Genomic DNA, 17,958 nt, shown 5'->3' with positions numbered 1-17,958 from the left:
ATAACTAATAAAGAGGGAATGGCGCCCAGCTGTTCTGTCCACTCTCCATCAGCTCTATCCACTCAAGAACAGTAATGGTGATCTAGGGAAATGCTAGAGTACTTTTTGTATTTTAAAACGTTTCTTTCATTGCTCTGCAGAAACTTAATACAGTCCTGGAGGTTTAGTTCGTGAATTTTAATGGTGCCATTAAGAGAGACAGAAAGGTGTCATATATTATGACTTAAAAAGCTATGTCCTCAGAGAAAGCCCAATGGAAATTTTTCAGGTGCACGTTTTGAATCAGTTCCACTGCTATACAGTGGAGGTAAGGACCACTTTAGCATTCCAGGCGTCACTGTTGATGAAAGATGAAATAAACATGAAGTCAACATGAACTGGACTGGTTTCACTGAAGGCTGAGAGATATTATACTGGCATAACTGCACCAGCACAACTCCTCATCTGCAAAGAGTCTGGTGTGCAGTAATGAGGATACAGGGGACAGGGGGTAAGTTTATTTATTTCTGAGGCACATTACCAGATCTGCCAGGTCTGGAGAACAGGTACAACAACCCAATGAGACACTTGGCACTCTCAGCACATACTGCAGGGAAGAGAAGAGAAAAGAGAAGGTGGTGGACAGGGCCCCTGGTACATGGAGGTTTGGCTTCTCACCTGGGCCTTGCACATGCATAAGTAGATGACTCTGGCAAAGCACTTCCCCTTTTTGTAGCTCAGTTTATGCTTTTGTTAAGTGAGGAGCACAACAGCTGCTGCATGATAATGCTCTCCCACAAACCTGGGGAGAGGACGAGCAAAGAGGTGGTCTGCACTTAGAAAAGAAAAACTTTCTGCAAGGAGTGCCCTATTGCAAGATCAGAAGTTCCCACCTTTCCCCTGCCAGGTTAGAATAAAGCAGAGCACCATGTGCATAATTCTTGATCACCATCTGACTCCTAATGAGAGCAAAATCTCTCAATAGATTTACCTGCAGTTGGTGTCTCAAAGTCACCAAGGGATGATTACTGCCTTATCTGTCTTAAATTCTTTTCACTCCCAAATTCAGGTGCTGAACACAAAAGAATTAAAGATACAATTCCCAGCTGTTATGTGAAAAAACAACATTATGAGACACAGAGAAGCTAACATTTACTTGTAAATAATACATTATATGTCAGACTGGTAAGAACCACAGCAGTGATTCACAGTGTTTGCTTTGTTCCTCATGAAAATGATCTCAGTTTCAAAAAGCTGTCATATTAATGGGGACTGCAAGGTACATTCGGTAATTCACTGTAAATATTATTTATGGGGATATTTCTGAAATCAGTTTGGCTGTCAGATCGAAGGGTGTATAATTTACACTATACTGTATGTGTTAGGAAATCCCATAGGTATGCTTCCCCTCTGCCACTTGAAATCAACATTGCAGGAAATAGCTTGTAGGAAAGAAAAACAGATTAAAAATCAGAAGAGGGGGAGGAGGAGGAGGCTAGGCATTGGCTTGCATTGTTTTGAGTATCAGAAGTGAGAAAGAGATCTATAATGACATATCTATGGGAGTGTACTATGCATACTGAACACTCCCAAGTTCATACTCCCAAGTATTACAATACTACGCTCCTCAGAACTATTGGGAAGAGATGTATCCTCCTCTTCTCATTTCAGTTTGGCTTTGCACCTGTCCTGAACATGCAGAGCAACATTTCACTAGCATAGGATAGGCATTTTTCTAATCGACCTTTCTCAACCTTCCTCTTTGGGACTGAAAAGGGACTGACCCTGTTTAGATAGATGGCTGTTCATTCCCTGGCTTGGAGCAAAGCTGGCTTTGTGACCTTGTGGGTCTGGCTCTCACCTGGAGAAGCCTCTCACCTGTGGAAGCCCCAGGGTCAGGGCCTTGTCCCGAAGGTTATTTCATCATTTATCCAAATGGAAGGAGTTCTGCCAGAGGAGACTGAGGACATGCTGCCTTTGTGAGCATGAATCTGGGCGCTCTCCTTGTGCCATGGAGGTTGGGCTCTACCTCTAATCCTGGACAGATCGGGGCACTGACTGCTCCTGAGTTGTGAACCTTGCCGTCTGGGGTTTATTTTTGCCTTCTCAGATGGTCTGAAAAGAACCAGCACAGAATGAGAATATTTATCAAATGCACAACACTCCCCTGGGAAGCTCAGACAGTCTGAAAAGTAGCAGCCACAGGAACAAGAAAATACATGTTTCTCGTTTACTATCAGTGTTGAGGTAAGTAGTTTCCTGACCAGGGCCTGGAGACTGTTACTGAACAGGAGGCCTGGATAAGCAATCGTTTATTGGAGTTGAGATTTCCCACTCATAGATGGCTGCATGTCACCTGCTGGCCTTAGCATATGTGAACAGACTGCATCGTCAGGAAGCTCCGTGTGATGGACTTCAGCCTAAAGATGTCCTGCAGGCATCCTGAAAGAGGCTGCCCCAATGGCACCACTAGCAGGGCTGCACTGGTCCTTCATTAAATAAACACAAAATCCATGAGGATTCCACAGGCAGTATCTTGCTCTTCCTCAAAACAGAGCTCAGGGCAGAGCCTGTGGGTGCTGCCAGTAGCAGGTAGTGATGTTCCTGTCCACAGGGCCGTGGGATACGGGTGGGATATTCTAATTCTGTGAAATGAGCTCCGGCCTTTAAGTGACACAGGCAATCTGATACCAGACTAGAGACCTCCAATGAATACAGCTTGTACGGGACTTCTCAGCGTGAACAGAATGGCACCAAACTTGAGTTCACAGGGCTCACAAATTACAGCTGGCTTCTCCTATGCTGACTGCCCATAACGACAGAATTAGCATTTAACTGATTGTACACACACCAAAGCAACTAGAAATTCCCCGTAAGTGTTATCAGGGAGGCATAATTTCTTTCTAATACTAAGAGTTTCATTAGTTTCATAACAGTGCTTCTAGATCAGCAGAGTGAAAATACAAGGAAGATTTGGAAACTAAGATCTTACTGAAACCATGTGTGGTTATACAGGTCAGGCTGCTTGTGTAAAAACTGAACATTTTCCAGAGCATGTAATGGTAGGAAAATAAGTGATTTTAGTGTCTAAATATGGAAATTAAGGGTGTGGAGGGGAAAGATGTTTAGTCAAAGGAAGAACAGAGAGAGATGAAGAAAAATCTGTGGTTCAGTTCTTTCAGTGCTTCAGTTCATCTTTGAGTTCTTTACCTATTTCTGTTCTTGACATGTAACAGCTCTGTTCCATCATTCAGCAAGTGTGATCTTACTGTGTTTAAGGTCATCTTATCCATGTTGTTTTTCAGTGTAAGATGTCCCCAGTACTGGGACCCACTCTTACCCCAGCATCTGGGGCATACGAGGGCTCTAGACAGACTACACCAACAATCTGTGCTCATTGGAAAGGCAAATTACTATTGTAGTAAATGAAATAAAATGATTCTTGAATGATTACACGTGTTAAAATACTCTTTTGCACACCGGCCAGTGCTGGATTATAAACCTTCTGGTTTTATGGACGGACTTAATGGACACTGCTAGAAGAAAGGTATTGCAGGCTCTCCCTAGTGCAGGTATACTCTAACTACTACTGATTTGCATCTGAACATGCAATTTCAACAGGAGAAAAGCTTTAGCTGAGACTACTGTACAGGGATAGATTAATCATTTTAATACTAATTAACAGTGGAAAAGAAAAAGTGAGTGTGGCAAGACAAATTGATGCATCTGACACTAATTGCTAGAGTGTGGTTTCTAAGACAGAAGCTTCCACATACAACATTTGTAAATCTGACAGCTAATTATACCTAGATATATCACTAAGTCCCTCATGATTACATAGAATAATTTTTGGTATTATAACTTAAAAATATTACAAAAGCTGTGTCATTTTTTCCCCTCTTTCACATACCTATGAGCCTAAGCCCTAGATTTCTGAAAGTAGATCTTTCAGTACATAAGATGAAAACACCACAGCTGGCAAGTTTAAACTACTTCAGTGGAGCAACTAGAGCTTTACAAAGGAGAAGGATCATTGCTATATCATTGCCTGGATCACATGCAGCCTGTGCAGCAACGCTGAGAGTCTGTCCTTCAATGTGATAGCACTGAATGTCTGTTTCTAGAGAAAGCATTCTTTCATTACTTTTCTCAAGCAAACAAAAAAGCTCCTTTAATGTAGAATGTGCAGCCTGCTTTTAAACTCAACTAAAAACTAAAATCAAAACTTCTTGCTGTATCTGCTTTACTTTTTTTAACCTCTGTATGTTTCCAAACTTGGACTGATTCATATATCCTCTTCTGTGTACACAGATTTCCACTTCTTTTTCTTCAAAGCATCTAAGATAATCAGCTCACACTACAGAATAATTTGAGTAGTCAGAACAGTTTTGTGGTGAAATTACTCTTGGTAATTAAAAAGAAAAAGCTACACAGAACCAACCACTGAAAACAGAAATGACAGTACTCTTTCCTCCACTGCCTACAAACCCATCATAATTCCCATGACTCACTGTAACCGACCCCTCAAAAAGCACAATATGAATAGCTGATACTAAATTTTCACATCTTTAAGCTTTCTCAGACCTCCTCCACAAGATTCCCCTTCTTAAACAGGTTTAAGTATGTCACAGCTTCTGTAAAGCTCCATCATCAGCTGAAGTATATGAAAGTGGTGGCGTTTTCCTCATAGCTGCACCAACTTCTTGGCCCCTTACTCTGTCTTCTTACACATTAGGAATGGAACTGTTAATATTGCCTGTACTTCACGAATGCTCACTGTGTTCAGGCAATCCCCTGCAGATGGAAACAAGAAACCAAGAAACCCTGAATGCCGATAAGGATATCTGCAAACTGCTCCCTGCACACTTTATGTGCTGTCCATGCTCCTGATATTATTTCTACAACTCCAGAAACTAGATGGGACAGCTAAGGTTCTGCACAGGACTGAGCTGCTTCAGATGGGTGTCAATTTAACAGATGCTTTCTGATATCTGGTTTTCATTTAATTTCTCTTTAAATCTTCCCTCCATAGGAAAAGCAATCAAGGTACGAGTATAACTTTAGTAATAAAGTTGTAGGTATGTAAGAACATCTATGTAAGGACTATTTTTCCCTGTACATTATTTTATACTGGTAGCATAACCACAATTAGAAAAATAAGATAAAAAAGATTTTCTTACAGCATGGAGCTAGAATTGGCTACCACAGATAAAAAACTGCAAGGAAGAAAACAAACAGAAATGAAATACACCATGTATTGAAAAGGACATGACTAAAATTATGATATTTTGAACTGAATTGTCTTGGCACACAGCACATTTAATCTGAAATGTCCAGAGAAATTAAGAGGTTTTTATTTTGTCTGTTGAAAGACTGTTTGAAGCAATTGCTTTTTTCCCTTCTTGGTGACTTCAATTCATTTTCATCGTTCACAAAATAAAGAGGCAGGCACACTATATCTAAGGACTTGAGAAGACCAGGGAACACTATGACAGCAAACAATACACTGGATAATGTCCCTGTATATGGCAAAGAAGAGTGACCAACTGATGCATTTGATAAATTCATGTCTGTTTTGACAGACAAAGGTGACTTTCTATAATTCATTAAGACAAATATACGCAATAATAAAGAACACAAATGCTGATAAAGTAGCCATCTTTTGGTGACCCTGGTTTGAACGTTTATTTAAAGGAAGCACAGAAACAGGGAAGAAGTGCGCAAGCGCCACGCACTTGACACACCCAGGAAGTCTTATGGCTGACTTTGACTTGACAAAGGAACAGAAATATGGGACAAAAATCTCTGTTCAACAACACTGCTTTTTCATTACTTGAGCTCATACTACCACAAGGCAACAACAAGAATCCAGAATGAAGCAGTATTTGAGATACAAAAGTAAATGAATTAAAAGGTCTAACAATTCCTGCTATTGTCAAAATCAGACTTGGCAGTTCTGAGAAACAGCATCACTCATTCTGCCTCGAGTCGAGGTAAGACCGGAAGAATAAGATTTCCAAATGCAGAGTCTTGAGTTATGAAGTATCCTGAGGAATGTGCGTGTGCATGCTGGAAAAAAAGGAAAATATTTGTTAAAGCATAACTCCCTGCAGCACTAACAATTCAAGACTTCATAGATTCTGCAGCATTAACTAATTTTTTCTTCCAGCCTGCTCTTCAGCCTTGATATCCAAATTCAAGAACAGTATTTTAGATCAGACACATCTGAACAGGGCCCATCAGAGGTATTAACTTGGACATTCCCTGCTGTGCCCTTTTTGGGAAATCCCACAGTGGTGAGGACACTGGTAAGTGAACTGCTGAACATTCTCCTAAGAGACCCCACACTTCCACTCCCATCCATAACCAACTTACAGGTCTTGGTATGGATGCCCCATATGATGACTCTATACCAGAAGTGTGCATCAGCAGTGTTGCACAAGCTGAGGATGCATGTACAAATGCTGTGTGAGCAGACACATCCTGGAACACCAGCCTTCTGCTCATGTGATGTACAGATGTTTGCACACCTGAGGAGGCAACCTGATGCTTATGGCTCTAAATAACCTTTTGTGAAATCCGATACAGCTCTTTCCAGCTCAAATACCATACTCCCATAAGCTAGATGGCCTGCATATTCTTTCTTTCCACCAGCAGAGAAGAGCTCTGGTGAATATCAAAATAACTTGAGTCAACAGTGTGCCTATACCAAAGGATACGAGCACAGTGGTCTGCATTGGCAACAGCAAAGCCAGCAGGCCAAGAGAAGCTATTATTTCCCTTTGATCAGCACTCACAAGGCTGTATTTGGGATACTGTGCTCAGTTTTGGGTTCTCCAGCGTGAGACACAAGCTGGAGGGAGTACAACAGAGAGCCAAAGAGCTGGCTGAGGGCTGGAGTTCTCAACATCCATGGGGAAGATAAGGGAACTGAGTTTATGTAGTCAAAACAGAAGGCTGAGAGGAGATCTTAGGCCATTTTCAGGTACCTGGTGAGGGGTATAGAGAAGACAGCTAGATTTGGAGCCAAGAAAGACAGTGAAAAGCATGACTAGTATGACTAGTTCTCCCTACAATTCACGAGACATTTGTAAATCTGATGAAACTGACTCTTGACAGAGATGTACAGAACATCTATCCAGTAAACTGGAAGCTGGCAAATGTTGTGCCAATTTTCAAGAAGGGTAAGAAAGAAGACCCTGGCAACTACAGGCCTGTCAGTCTCACATCAGTGCCTGGTAAAATTATGGAGAAGATGATTCTTGAGGCTATTGAAGTGCACCTGGAGGACAATGCAGTCATTGGTCTCAGCCAACATGGGTTCGTAAGGGGCAGGGCCTGCCTAACAAATTTGATTTCCTTTTACAGTAAGATCACCCATCTAGTCAACCAAGGGAAACCAGCTGATGTGATCTTTTTGGACTTCAGAAAGGCTTTCGACACAGTTTCCCATAGGTTCCTACTGGACAAAATGTCCAGCATACAGCTTAACAAAAACATCATATGATGGGTGAGCAATTGGCTAACAGGCAGGGCTCAAAGGGTTGTGGTAAATGGGGCCACATCAGGCTGGCGAAAGGTCTCTAGTGGGGTCCCTCAAGGTTCTATCTTAGGGCCAGTCCTCTTCAGTGTCTTTATAAATAATTTGGATGTAGGACTGGAGGGTGTTTTGAGCAACTTTGCCAACGACACCAAACTTGGAGGAGTTGTAGACTCGGACGAGAATGGAAAGGCCTTGCAAAGAGATCTGGACAGGTTGGAGAACTGAGCGATCACCAACTGCATGAAGTTTAACAAAAGCAAGTGCCGGGTCCTGCACCTGGGACAAAGCAACCCTGGCCGTACATACAGACTGGGTGACGAGATGCTGGAGTGCAGCCCTGCAGAGAGGGATCTGGGGGTCATGGTTGACAGCAAGTTGAATATGAGCCAGCAGTGTGCCCTGGCAGCCAGGAGGGCCAACCGCATCCTGGGGTGCATGAAGCACGGCATCGCTAGTAAGGCAAGTGAAGTGATCATCCTGCTCTACTCTGCACTGGTGCGGCCTCACCTTGAGTACTGTGTGCAGTTCTGGGCACCACAGTACAAAAAGGACATTCAACTGTTGGAGAGTGTCCAGAGGAGGGCAACAAAGATGGTGAAGGGCCTGGAGGGGATGACGTATGAAGAGCAGCTGAGGTCACTGGGCCTGTTCAGCCTAGAGAAGAGGAGGCTGAGGGGGGACCTCATCGCTGTCTACAACTTCCTCGTGAGGGGGTGTGGAGAGGCGGGTGACCTATTCTCCATAAACACCAGTGATAGGACCCACCGGAACGGGGTGAAGCTGAGGCAGGGCAAGTTTAGACTAGATATCAGGAGATTTTTTACTGGTTGCGCACTGGAACAGGCTCCCCAGTGAAGTACTCACTGCACCAAGCCTGTATGAATTTAATAAACGTTTGGACTGTGCACTAAGTCACATGGTCTAAACTTCTGGGTAGACCTGCGTGGTGCCAGGAGTTGGACTTGACGATCCTTATGGGTCCCTTCCAACTTGGAATATTCTATGATTCTATGATCTATGATTGTACTACAGGTTACATTCCCAAACCATATCAAGGGAGAAACAGCTGATAGACTGATGTATCATAACATAAGATGAAACTTCACTTGTGACAAATGTGTGAAACCTAACCTCTAAAAGTGTTTTTTCATTCTCTCTAGGTGAGGAAAAGCAGGACTGCTCTCGATAAGGATGAGTATCTAAAACACAGCCAAGCTGAACTGAAGCTGATTGTACCAGCTTACCTGCAGTGCAGCCTTCTGCTGTGCTGCGATGTGCTGTTGCTCAGCATGATCACGGAAATCCTTGTTTAGTGGTGATCTTGCAAGTGCAATGCTGCAAAAAAAGAACAAGATGGTATGATACATACCCTCAGATAAAATTGTCCTTACCATTCCAGACATAGGTTCCACGACTTCTGCAGCTCAGGATTTACTTGGCTTATGGCTGTATGCCTTTAATTATTGTTTGGGAAACTGTCATTTGTTAACATAAGCGAGAAAGAGAAAATGGAGTGATGTGTCATATCATTTGGCCTAGCAAAAACAACTGATGCCAAGCTAAACCTGGAAGGCTTACAGTTCTGAAGTCTGTTGTGGATTTCACCCATGGGTGGAGTCCCAGTGAAGTCAGTGGGGTACAACCTTCAACTATGTCAGTAATTTTTAAAACTATAGCTTTGTGTTTTCACCATTACTCAGCCACTCAGTAACTGTCCTAATAACTCTGATAAACAGAAGCACTAAAAAGAGCTCTGCAGTCTTCAGTACAAAACCAATTCTTCAGCAGGTGGGCACCAGATTACTGCTTGTGGTAAAAAAAGCTTCCTATTGACATACTGAAATAATGATCCCCTGATTATAGCTTATGATACCTGCAATAGATTTTGCTTATGTATCCCAGTGCAGTGTACATTAAGTTTTAAATTAAGAGTTTCAAAGTATGCTTTCTTTTCTTTTGTATCTTAAGACTTGTACACCTTGCTAAACAAAAAGAAGAAATTAAAAGGAGTCTTTCCCCCAACCCACTATATATAATTAACATGAGCAGTCATCCTCCAGATAGAAATCAGTGTGGACTGCCATCAGAACTGCATTGCAAGGCAGTTGACAACTACCTCTCAAATTGCTTCAGGAGACTGGTGCTAGAAGTTCAGCTCTGCTCACTCATAGAGACAAAAGCAGGAAGGACAAGGGATCCAAGGAAACTCTTCAGCTTATTTTTCCTAGCAGTTCCAATGTCCACAGCTGATTTACTAAATCAGTTTTTCAAAATCAGCCATGGTCATGAAAAGACCTTTAGCTAAACTTAGACCTAAATGCATAATGAAAGCTAAGTAGTAGCCCTCTAAACATATTTTGTGACAAATATTAAGATAGGAGTCTGCTGGTTTATTTAAAATGTAAAATTTACAGTTATTTTGTAGGTATTTATGCTGCATTTAATTCTGTATCCTCTAACTTTTCAATATGATTTTTGTAGATAATCTTAAGACCTCATCACAAACTGACATTTTTCAAGAAATGTTTTCTGCATTAGGGGATAGATAGAGGATTAGAGAATCCTGATAGAGGATTCCCATATACTAAGGCTAGAGACCGGTAACTCATTCACCCTTATACAGACTGTGCCACTACTGTGCTTTACATACATCAACCATTTCTCTGCCAAATTTACAGAAATTCCACAGTCTTACTTCTGATGACTCTGTGGCTTAAAGCCCACAGCACAAGATCCCTGCCATAGAATTGTCAGTTGCTCAAATCCATGCATCACCCCAACATGGCAAAGCAGAAAGTCTGACTGCTAGTTTGTACCCCTTTGAAATTCTAGATTCTAATTCCACTCACTAGCATATACTTTATTTAATTAAAGAAAAAAAAAAAAAAAAAAAAAAGCACTCATTGAAACTCTGCTGGACTTGTGATTAAGTGTGGAAATGCTGTTGCCAAGAGTCAGCATCTGTACTTCCTCTCTAATCAGCAGCTGTGCCTGAGTAGTACCTGCATATGGAGTTACATAAGAGATCTAACTGAGGCAGCTTCACATATTTTGCACACTTTTGGACAGTATGAAGGAGTTAAAGATGACCTAAAATCTCCTTCAGAAAAGCAGCAAGCAGCACTCAGACTGCATTCTGAATGTCTTAACAATTGTATAGATGCCCTATGTAACGCTGCATCTAGAACATAGCATTTGCATGTGCTTCATGCCAGCCCTAAAGCACAACCACTTCCATTTCTCCATGTAAGCTGGTGTATGACTTTCTAGTTACTGAAAAAGACCAAAATCCTTTTTTTTTTTTCTTAGAGATATTCCAGTAACTGCTTCTAAATTCAAGATTATTACACCTCATGGTGTCGAATTATCTTTAGAGCTCAGTGTCTTTTACAAAAAGATCTGCAGTAATATAAACTGACTCTGTCTTGCATGCAGGGAGTTTCAAGGATAACTCACTCCTTGCCATAAGCATTCTCCTCTAAAAACACAATACCCTGATACTAATGGTCTGCTATCTGCATTCCTTAGAGCATTTTAGCTTAATAATTAAATGCTTTCTATGTACCTACTCCCCAAGTCTTCTTTAAGGTAGACTTCAATGCAGTTGAATAAGTGTACTTGTTTCTCCTCCTCTCAAATAGAAATTAAGTAAGCCAAAATTCAAGGTCTGTAAAAATTTTTAAATATTAATGTGTTCTTAGTGTGCAAGGTCTCTCTGACTAGTTATACAGCATGGAGAACAAACACTTCTGTTAAGTGTTTATACACGTTTACAGCTCACTTGTTATTTCTTTTTTCCCCTTTGATTTAACCAGTGATGTCTGAACAACTCTAAAAAATATAAAATACCTGGCTCCAGGGTGATTTGTGGAAGACTGGTTTTGCATAAGTAACTTTCTCTTCTCCTTGTCTAGTTCTGCCAGGATTGCAACCCTATTTTTATTCTGGAAACCTGGTGAGAATGACAGAAAAAGATTAGAAAGATTTACTTCATTTTTATGGTCCAACTCTAACCATGGTGAATTAAAAATCCAGCACAATATGACACTATGATGAATACACTAATCTTCAAAGCTTTGCTCTCATCTGAAAGGCTATTAATAAATATGTTTAATTTACATCTCCTCATTTTATAATGAAATAGCTTCCTTGAGATATCATACATATTAATACATTTTAAAATACAGGTTTCTACCTCAAGCTAGATCCTACTACCCCTTCCCAAGCCACCTCTGGGGCTATGGCCATGGTACCTGATCAAATAACTTCCTTTTCAAAGGAAAGGCAAACTTAACAGATTCTAGATTTGAATGCAGTCACCAAAAGCACAACTGAATGATACCAGTATAATATACTCACAGGGACTAATTTTCATGCCAGTAAACTTAAATTATAGTAAAGGTTTTGCATAAGTAACAGGTAAGAATGAGAACACTAATAAGCTTGCAAATGTGCTTGCACATAAAGTGACAACCTGCTATTCAATCCATGGAGAAAGGTTTTAATACACTTATGTCCTTGCATGTACAAACTATCCTTAGCCTGAGTTTGGAGAATGCCCACAATGCTAGATCAGAGAAGAAAAATTATATTGTCTGTAAACAACACAAGAAAGTGGCCTTTGTTTGTCGGCATGTCATTCTCTGAAATCAGAAAGGGACCTTGTATTGTAGAGAAGGGGTCAGGAAGTAGAGTGATTGAGGGAATTCAGAAAATGCCTAAAATGGCTGCCATTTATGCTTTTTCGACCTTGTCTTTAAACAAAAATGTGGCCAAACAGCCATACTTACACAGGACTCTTATGTGGTAAAGGACCTCACTGTATCCCAGAATTAACCATGTTGTAGCTACCAAATAAACTAGATATACAGGTGCCTGCCGTGGCCCAGTACGCCATGTACAGCAGCATGACTGCGGGCCACAGCTACAGAAAGAACTTTTGCAGGCCCGTGTCACTAGTATCATTCCTAATATCAAAAAGTAGACAATTCTTTATCTAATTTGCTGCTAGTCTCTAAAATACCAAGCCACTACAATATCATAAAAAGTAGGTGTAAGGGTCAAGCTCTCTCTTTATTTGCTCTGTACAAAAAGCCAAAGTAATTTCCGCTGGAAACTTGTGGGTCATGCCCTGGGGCTCCACCCTGGGTGCTATGTTGCATTAACATGAATAAAAAAATGGCAGCCCACATGCTGTTAGCAAGGCCAGATGAGTAACTCTTAAGGGGAGTATCAGCATACTAATGTAGAGTGACTTAAAATGTATTTGCAGTACCTCCACTTAAAGTTCATTCCTTTTGAGACATCTTTTGTTGCTGCTCTATTGCATAATCCAATATTTCTTTTATCAGCATGCCTCAGTGAAGGAGACAATTATCAAGTAGAAACCTTCTACCCTAAATAATAATTTGCATCTTTATTGCCTTGCTATTAAACCCTCACCTTTTCCTTTCACTACGCCTAACATACACACCCCTACAAGTCAGTGTCTCTTGATCCTTGCTTTCTTGAAAGGAGCTGAGCCACTCCATTACTTTTTACTGTGCTTTTATGCAAGATTGCCCACAATCATCTTTACATTTGTTAACAGATTTTAACTTAAATGTAACTAGTTGCTATTTTCACATTTGTCCATCTCTCCTTCCGTGTTACATTATTCCCACTTAAACTCTCTCTGTTTTGTAACTGTATTGATTCAGGTCTTCAATTATTCTCTGTGTTTTAGGTAAGGTACATGATCTTTCTTTGATCACCCTGCAACTGAGAGTTCAGGACATTGAAACACAGCTGGATGCATGCTCCAAGAGATGCAACAGCTATGATATCTTGCCAACAAGCTAAGATTCAACACTTCTGAGTTGCAGCTAGCCCAGCCTGTTCCTTTTCATAAACTCTGGAGACAGTAGGGCAACTGGAGTACAAGAAAGTGGGCCTGAGCTAAAATCATTATGTCTGCATGTTCATTCTACGTATCAGGCAAAATGATTAAAACTTGACATATTGCTCAGCAGCCTTCTGCTAGCACTAGTTTATCCTGAAATATATAAATCTAAGCTTGAAAGTCAAACGATATGGTGACTGAGGCAGAAAAAATATCACTTTTTAATATACATGACTATCAGCTAAAAATAAAGACTAAATATGCTTACATTTTATCATGAAGCAGATGGTATGATTCAGAAAACTTTAAGACATATGTAAAAATAAAAATTTAACAGAATTTTAAATGCTATTTTTTAGACTATGATCAGAAACCAAGCAAGATCATCACGATCTTCCATTTTAGTGCAAGTCTTGCTATAGTATCATAGGCCAGAAACTCTCGAGGGATTCAGAAGCCCAAATATTTTTTCTAACCTTTCCTCCTCTACTGCGGTATTTTTTTTGTTGCTCTAACACTCAGACAGCACCCATCAGCAACCTACCGTACTGAAGAAGTCATTTAAGAGAATTTGTTAATGATGAGAAGAAAAAAGCCTACTTGAGGAAATGTAGGGATACATCCAACACGTATATGTTAGAGTTCCTAAGCTAATAATTCAAGGGTCCTACAGGTGGTATGTTCAAGTTATTTATAACGCAAAATAAAACCGGCTCATTAAAAAGTTAACAATCAAGAGGGCAGGACATGAGAAATCCATTTTAGTGATGAAAAAATGTCATCCTTACAAAAACATTCATCAAATCTGACAATATATTAGAGATTTCCCTTTAGATTCTTTCCTGCCCAGAACCCTAAAGCTTCAATAAAGACCAACTCGCAACAGCTATGTAAGTTTCCTACTTCAACTGTATAGAAAGAAGTGCTGCATGTGCAGATTTTATTCACCCATTCTGCTTTCTAGTACTAATAATGTGGACATGCCAAACAAATTAAAAGAAAAAAAAGCCATCCTCAGTAAAGACCAGACTTGCACCTACGAAAAGAAGCAGATTTTCAAACACAGCAACTCTTACTAAACCTTTAAGTTTAGGCTTCCCTTAACAGGGAAAAGTTATTTCCAGTTTGAGCAGTGCATGAATATCGTTTGCAGCTTTGCAGGCCCAAGAGTCCAAACACCAGATAACCAACCTGTTCAAGGCAGCTAAACAGATGCAGTGTTGGATGTCAAATTGAGGACTTGGATCTGCAGCTCTAAGGTACCAGACAAAGTTTAAACCTGTTATTTGTGACATCTGTGTTTCTGACATCAAGCACTGTTTTATATGTTCTGTGATCCTGCAGATCAGACTCAGATGCAGAGCAGAACAGTTGGTAGATGACGTAACCCAAAGCAAAACACCATGATCTTCCTGTTTAACAGGGACTCAACGAACAGAATGCCAAACCTGCCTGCTCAGGCTGCGTTACCTGTTACCTGAACGTGCTTGCATACCCCTAGGCCAAATGAGTAAACAACCATCAGGACAGAATGAGATCCTGCAGAACTCTTACAACTTGAAGCTTCCAACTCTATGCTTATTTCAAGGGCTTGTTTCTTCCATTATATCAGAACTATTCCTCCCCAGAGCTTAGCCCTGTCTAAAGCAGGGTCGATACTTCTTCCATCTGTGGGGACCTAAACAAAAGTTCCTTCTGGAGCACATTGACATTTCCCTGCTCTGAGGGCTTCCTCTAGGGGAGCTCACACATGCAGTGAAGTCTTTGATTTGGTAGCATGCAAGGTGAGCTCTGGCTTTGCTGTGCACAAACAAAAGCATTATAATAGCAAACTAATTAATGTATGTTGCCTAAGTACTGTGAGGTTACACTGCAGAAGCATTGTATTACCATGTACTTGAAAGTAATTTCTGTACAATCAGAAGCTGATGGTTTCTTTTCTACCAAAGTCCACCACTACAGTCTACAAACTCCTGTTGTGGACAATATGGACCATGCTGGAAGCCTTTCCTTTTCTTTTAAATGCCATAATCAGTTTAATGCAATCAGTGTAATCAATTTAATGTGGTACTAAAACCCTGAAGTATGGCTTTCATTAAATCCTGTCTGGTTTTGCTGTACCAAACAGCTGCAGCTCCTCGTCTTTGAGGATCTAATAACGGAGTGCTTTCACAACAGAGACCAATGAGCTAAAGGAAGTTCAGTCCAAAAAATCTTAACCTCTGCAGTCTGAGACTGCAATTATCACTAAGCTGTATCAAGTTCATCTAAGATAATACCAGTCCTGATTAGAGGGAAAGAAATAATTCAGTACAAAAAATTCTGAGTGCAGTCTATGTGTGTATAAGGCTAGTGTTTCATTCACAATTATAGATAAACCTAAGCAAGTTCACAGCTCTTCCAAGGAGCATTTCAGAAAACCCCTCTTCCAATTGTCCAAGCAGGAAATGACAGAATGAATTGCTTGAACTGCAGCAGTATACGTACCATACAGGAAGATGAAAACAAAGTGTTTGCCTCATTCATTTTCACTATTAAACTGCATCTGGCCTGGAGAAAGACACAGAGGCCTTGAACTGTTGAACATATTTACCTTTGCCTTTCTATTTTTCTTTACAGGCTCATTTAGCTGGTGAAAATCAGTCGTGTTTCTTGCCTGCTTTGTGAAAACAATTTTCATATTATAATTAAACAATTAATTTGGTGAGTCTCTAAAGGACAGACCGTTGGAATCTTTTATACTTTGGGATATCAACGTACAAGCCTGTGGAATTTGGGGGGAAGCAAACCCAAGGCACTTTCACACTAAAATCCTCTCCTCTTCCCTTATAAATTCACACATTTAAGAAAAAGCAACTTTTAAGTCTATATTACAACATTCTACTCCTTGCAATGATGCTCACTTGGTGTTTACAAACTAAAGCAAGATTTATTATTGTGTACAAAAAGTTTTCCAGAGTTCAAATGTGCAAAGAGACGACTATTTGCCATTTGCAATACTATTCTCTCTGTACTTTTACAGAAGCCAGTAAATTGTACAAAAGCTACCTTTTGTTGGTCAAGTAGCAAGTAAAATATGTCTTTCAGACCAACACATTCCTTGTGTGCTTGTTTTGAAATTCTGAAAGCACTGAGAAAACAAACCAAACAAAAGGAAATTGACCTGGTAGTCCTTCAAAGTGTCTGCGCCCCAGAATTCATCACACCCAGCTTTGTAGGACTGCTTTCCCAGATAAGAATACTTACACTAAAGGGCTTGAAAACCTCTCAGGTTACTAGGAATCTGAACTCTGGACTTATTTCTCATTACCTGCACCTAAAGAACCACACCTCAGAGCCTTCTTTCTCCTCAGCTTTTCCATACAAGAGAGAAGCTTCTGAGTTTGGCTAAGGTTTCCAGAAAGCACCTCTAGAGGGCGATTTAAGTCCCTCTTTCGATTTATTGTCCAAAGCATGTCTTCTCCCCAACCCCTCAGCATTTCAGTGAGATGATCGTTTCCATGCCTTCAACGATTTTACTGATGCAATGCAGATGTCCCACCACACGAAGAATCGCTTCATGGGAATCACCATGATTTTGTTTGTCTTCTCCTCTTAGGCCAGCTTGCTGTCCGTACCTGACAGCTACTGCTACCAGGGCCTTGCTGCTCCCCTCACAACATGGAACAGCTGGGACTTGTGGCTGGTCCTTGCCGTCAGTGAGCTGCAAGACAGTTAGTTCTCAGGGTTTTACGTGAGAGCAGCCCTCAGTAAGCAGCCATGGGACAAATGTGAAGGGGTGCCCAGAAACTCAGAGTTCCTGGATCACCCATTGTCTCTTTACAACCACTTAACGTATGCCTTCTCTCAGAATGCTTGTTCTCATGTTGCTGCTTTCAGTCCCAGCACCCAGCCCTTCTTCCTTCACTTATTTTTTTTGCTCTTTCCACGAACAAAAGTCGAGGTTTCAGGAGCTCACTGACTCCCTGCCCACCACCTTCCCTGTCCAGCACCTGAGGTAAAACCTACCTTGTCCTGAGGGGTTCGCTGCCATCCTCCAACTCCCAGCCCTACCTTCGGCCAGTGGCAGTCCAAATGTTCGACCCCACAGATCTCTGGAAAAACAGGCACAATGTGAGGTCGGTTTACTTTGTAAAAGTTTGTATTTTGTTCTGCGACGGGTTTTATTGTTATGGATTTTATTTTGTTATGGATTCCACAAGTGCCTCAGCTGTGGAGAGGCACTACCCTGACACAATGCATTGCTGAAAATGTTTAGCTGTTTTTATTGTTCTGCTCCATTTTATTTTTCTGCTCCAAAACAACGTGAGTCGCGGCTGATTTATTTATTTTCAATTTTTGAACTTTTATTCACGTTTTATGAATAACCTTTAAGGCCAACCCTGGGGCGGAGGGCAACCCCCCCCCCCCCCCCCCCGGGGATGGGCGGGCCCCCGCAGCCGTCTTGCCCCCCTCTACCCCCCCGCCGTCGGGAATAGTCTCTCCCGTTCACCTCACGCCTCCCTCCCCCGCCCTACACGAAATGGTTTCTCCCGCTCACATCTCCCCCCCCCCC

The 17,958-nt window shown here is 41.2% G+C and overlaps 1 protein-coding gene across 1 annotated transcript in view; it reads right to left on the bottom strand.

Moving 5' to 3' along the window:
* Positions 1-5,350: 5,350 nt before the first annotated feature.
* INIP (INTS3 and NABP interacting protein) overlaps positions 5,351-17,958 on the bottom strand; it is a 12,934-nt gene continuing 326 nt past the window's right edge. Inside the window, exons 2-5 of the mRNA XM_035309453.1 lie at positions 17,412-17,497; positions 11,372-11,474; positions 8,767-8,857; positions 5,351-6,048 (exon numbers count right to left, since the gene is read on the bottom strand). Coding sequence (XP_035165344.1) covers positions 5,953-6,048; positions 8,767-8,857; positions 11,372-11,474; positions 17,412-17,436 — 315 coding nt within the window. The 5' untranslated portion in view covers positions 17,437-17,497 and the 3' untranslated portion in view covers positions 5,351-5,952. The remainder of the gene's footprint in view (positions 6,049-8,766; positions 8,858-11,371; positions 11,475-17,411; positions 17,498-17,958) is intronic.

Source organism: Oxyura jamaicensis, chromosome Z (assembly GCF_011077185.1).
Source record: "Oxyura jamaicensis isolate SHBP4307 breed ruddy duck chromosome Z, BPBGC_Ojam_1.0, whole genome shotgun sequence".
NCBI classification, from domain to species: Eukaryota; Metazoa; Chordata; class Aves; order Anseriformes; family Anatidae; genus Oxyura; species Oxyura jamaicensis.
The sequence above is the reverse complement of the archived record's forward strand: the minus strand, read 5'-3'. Positions and strand labels throughout refer to the sequence as shown.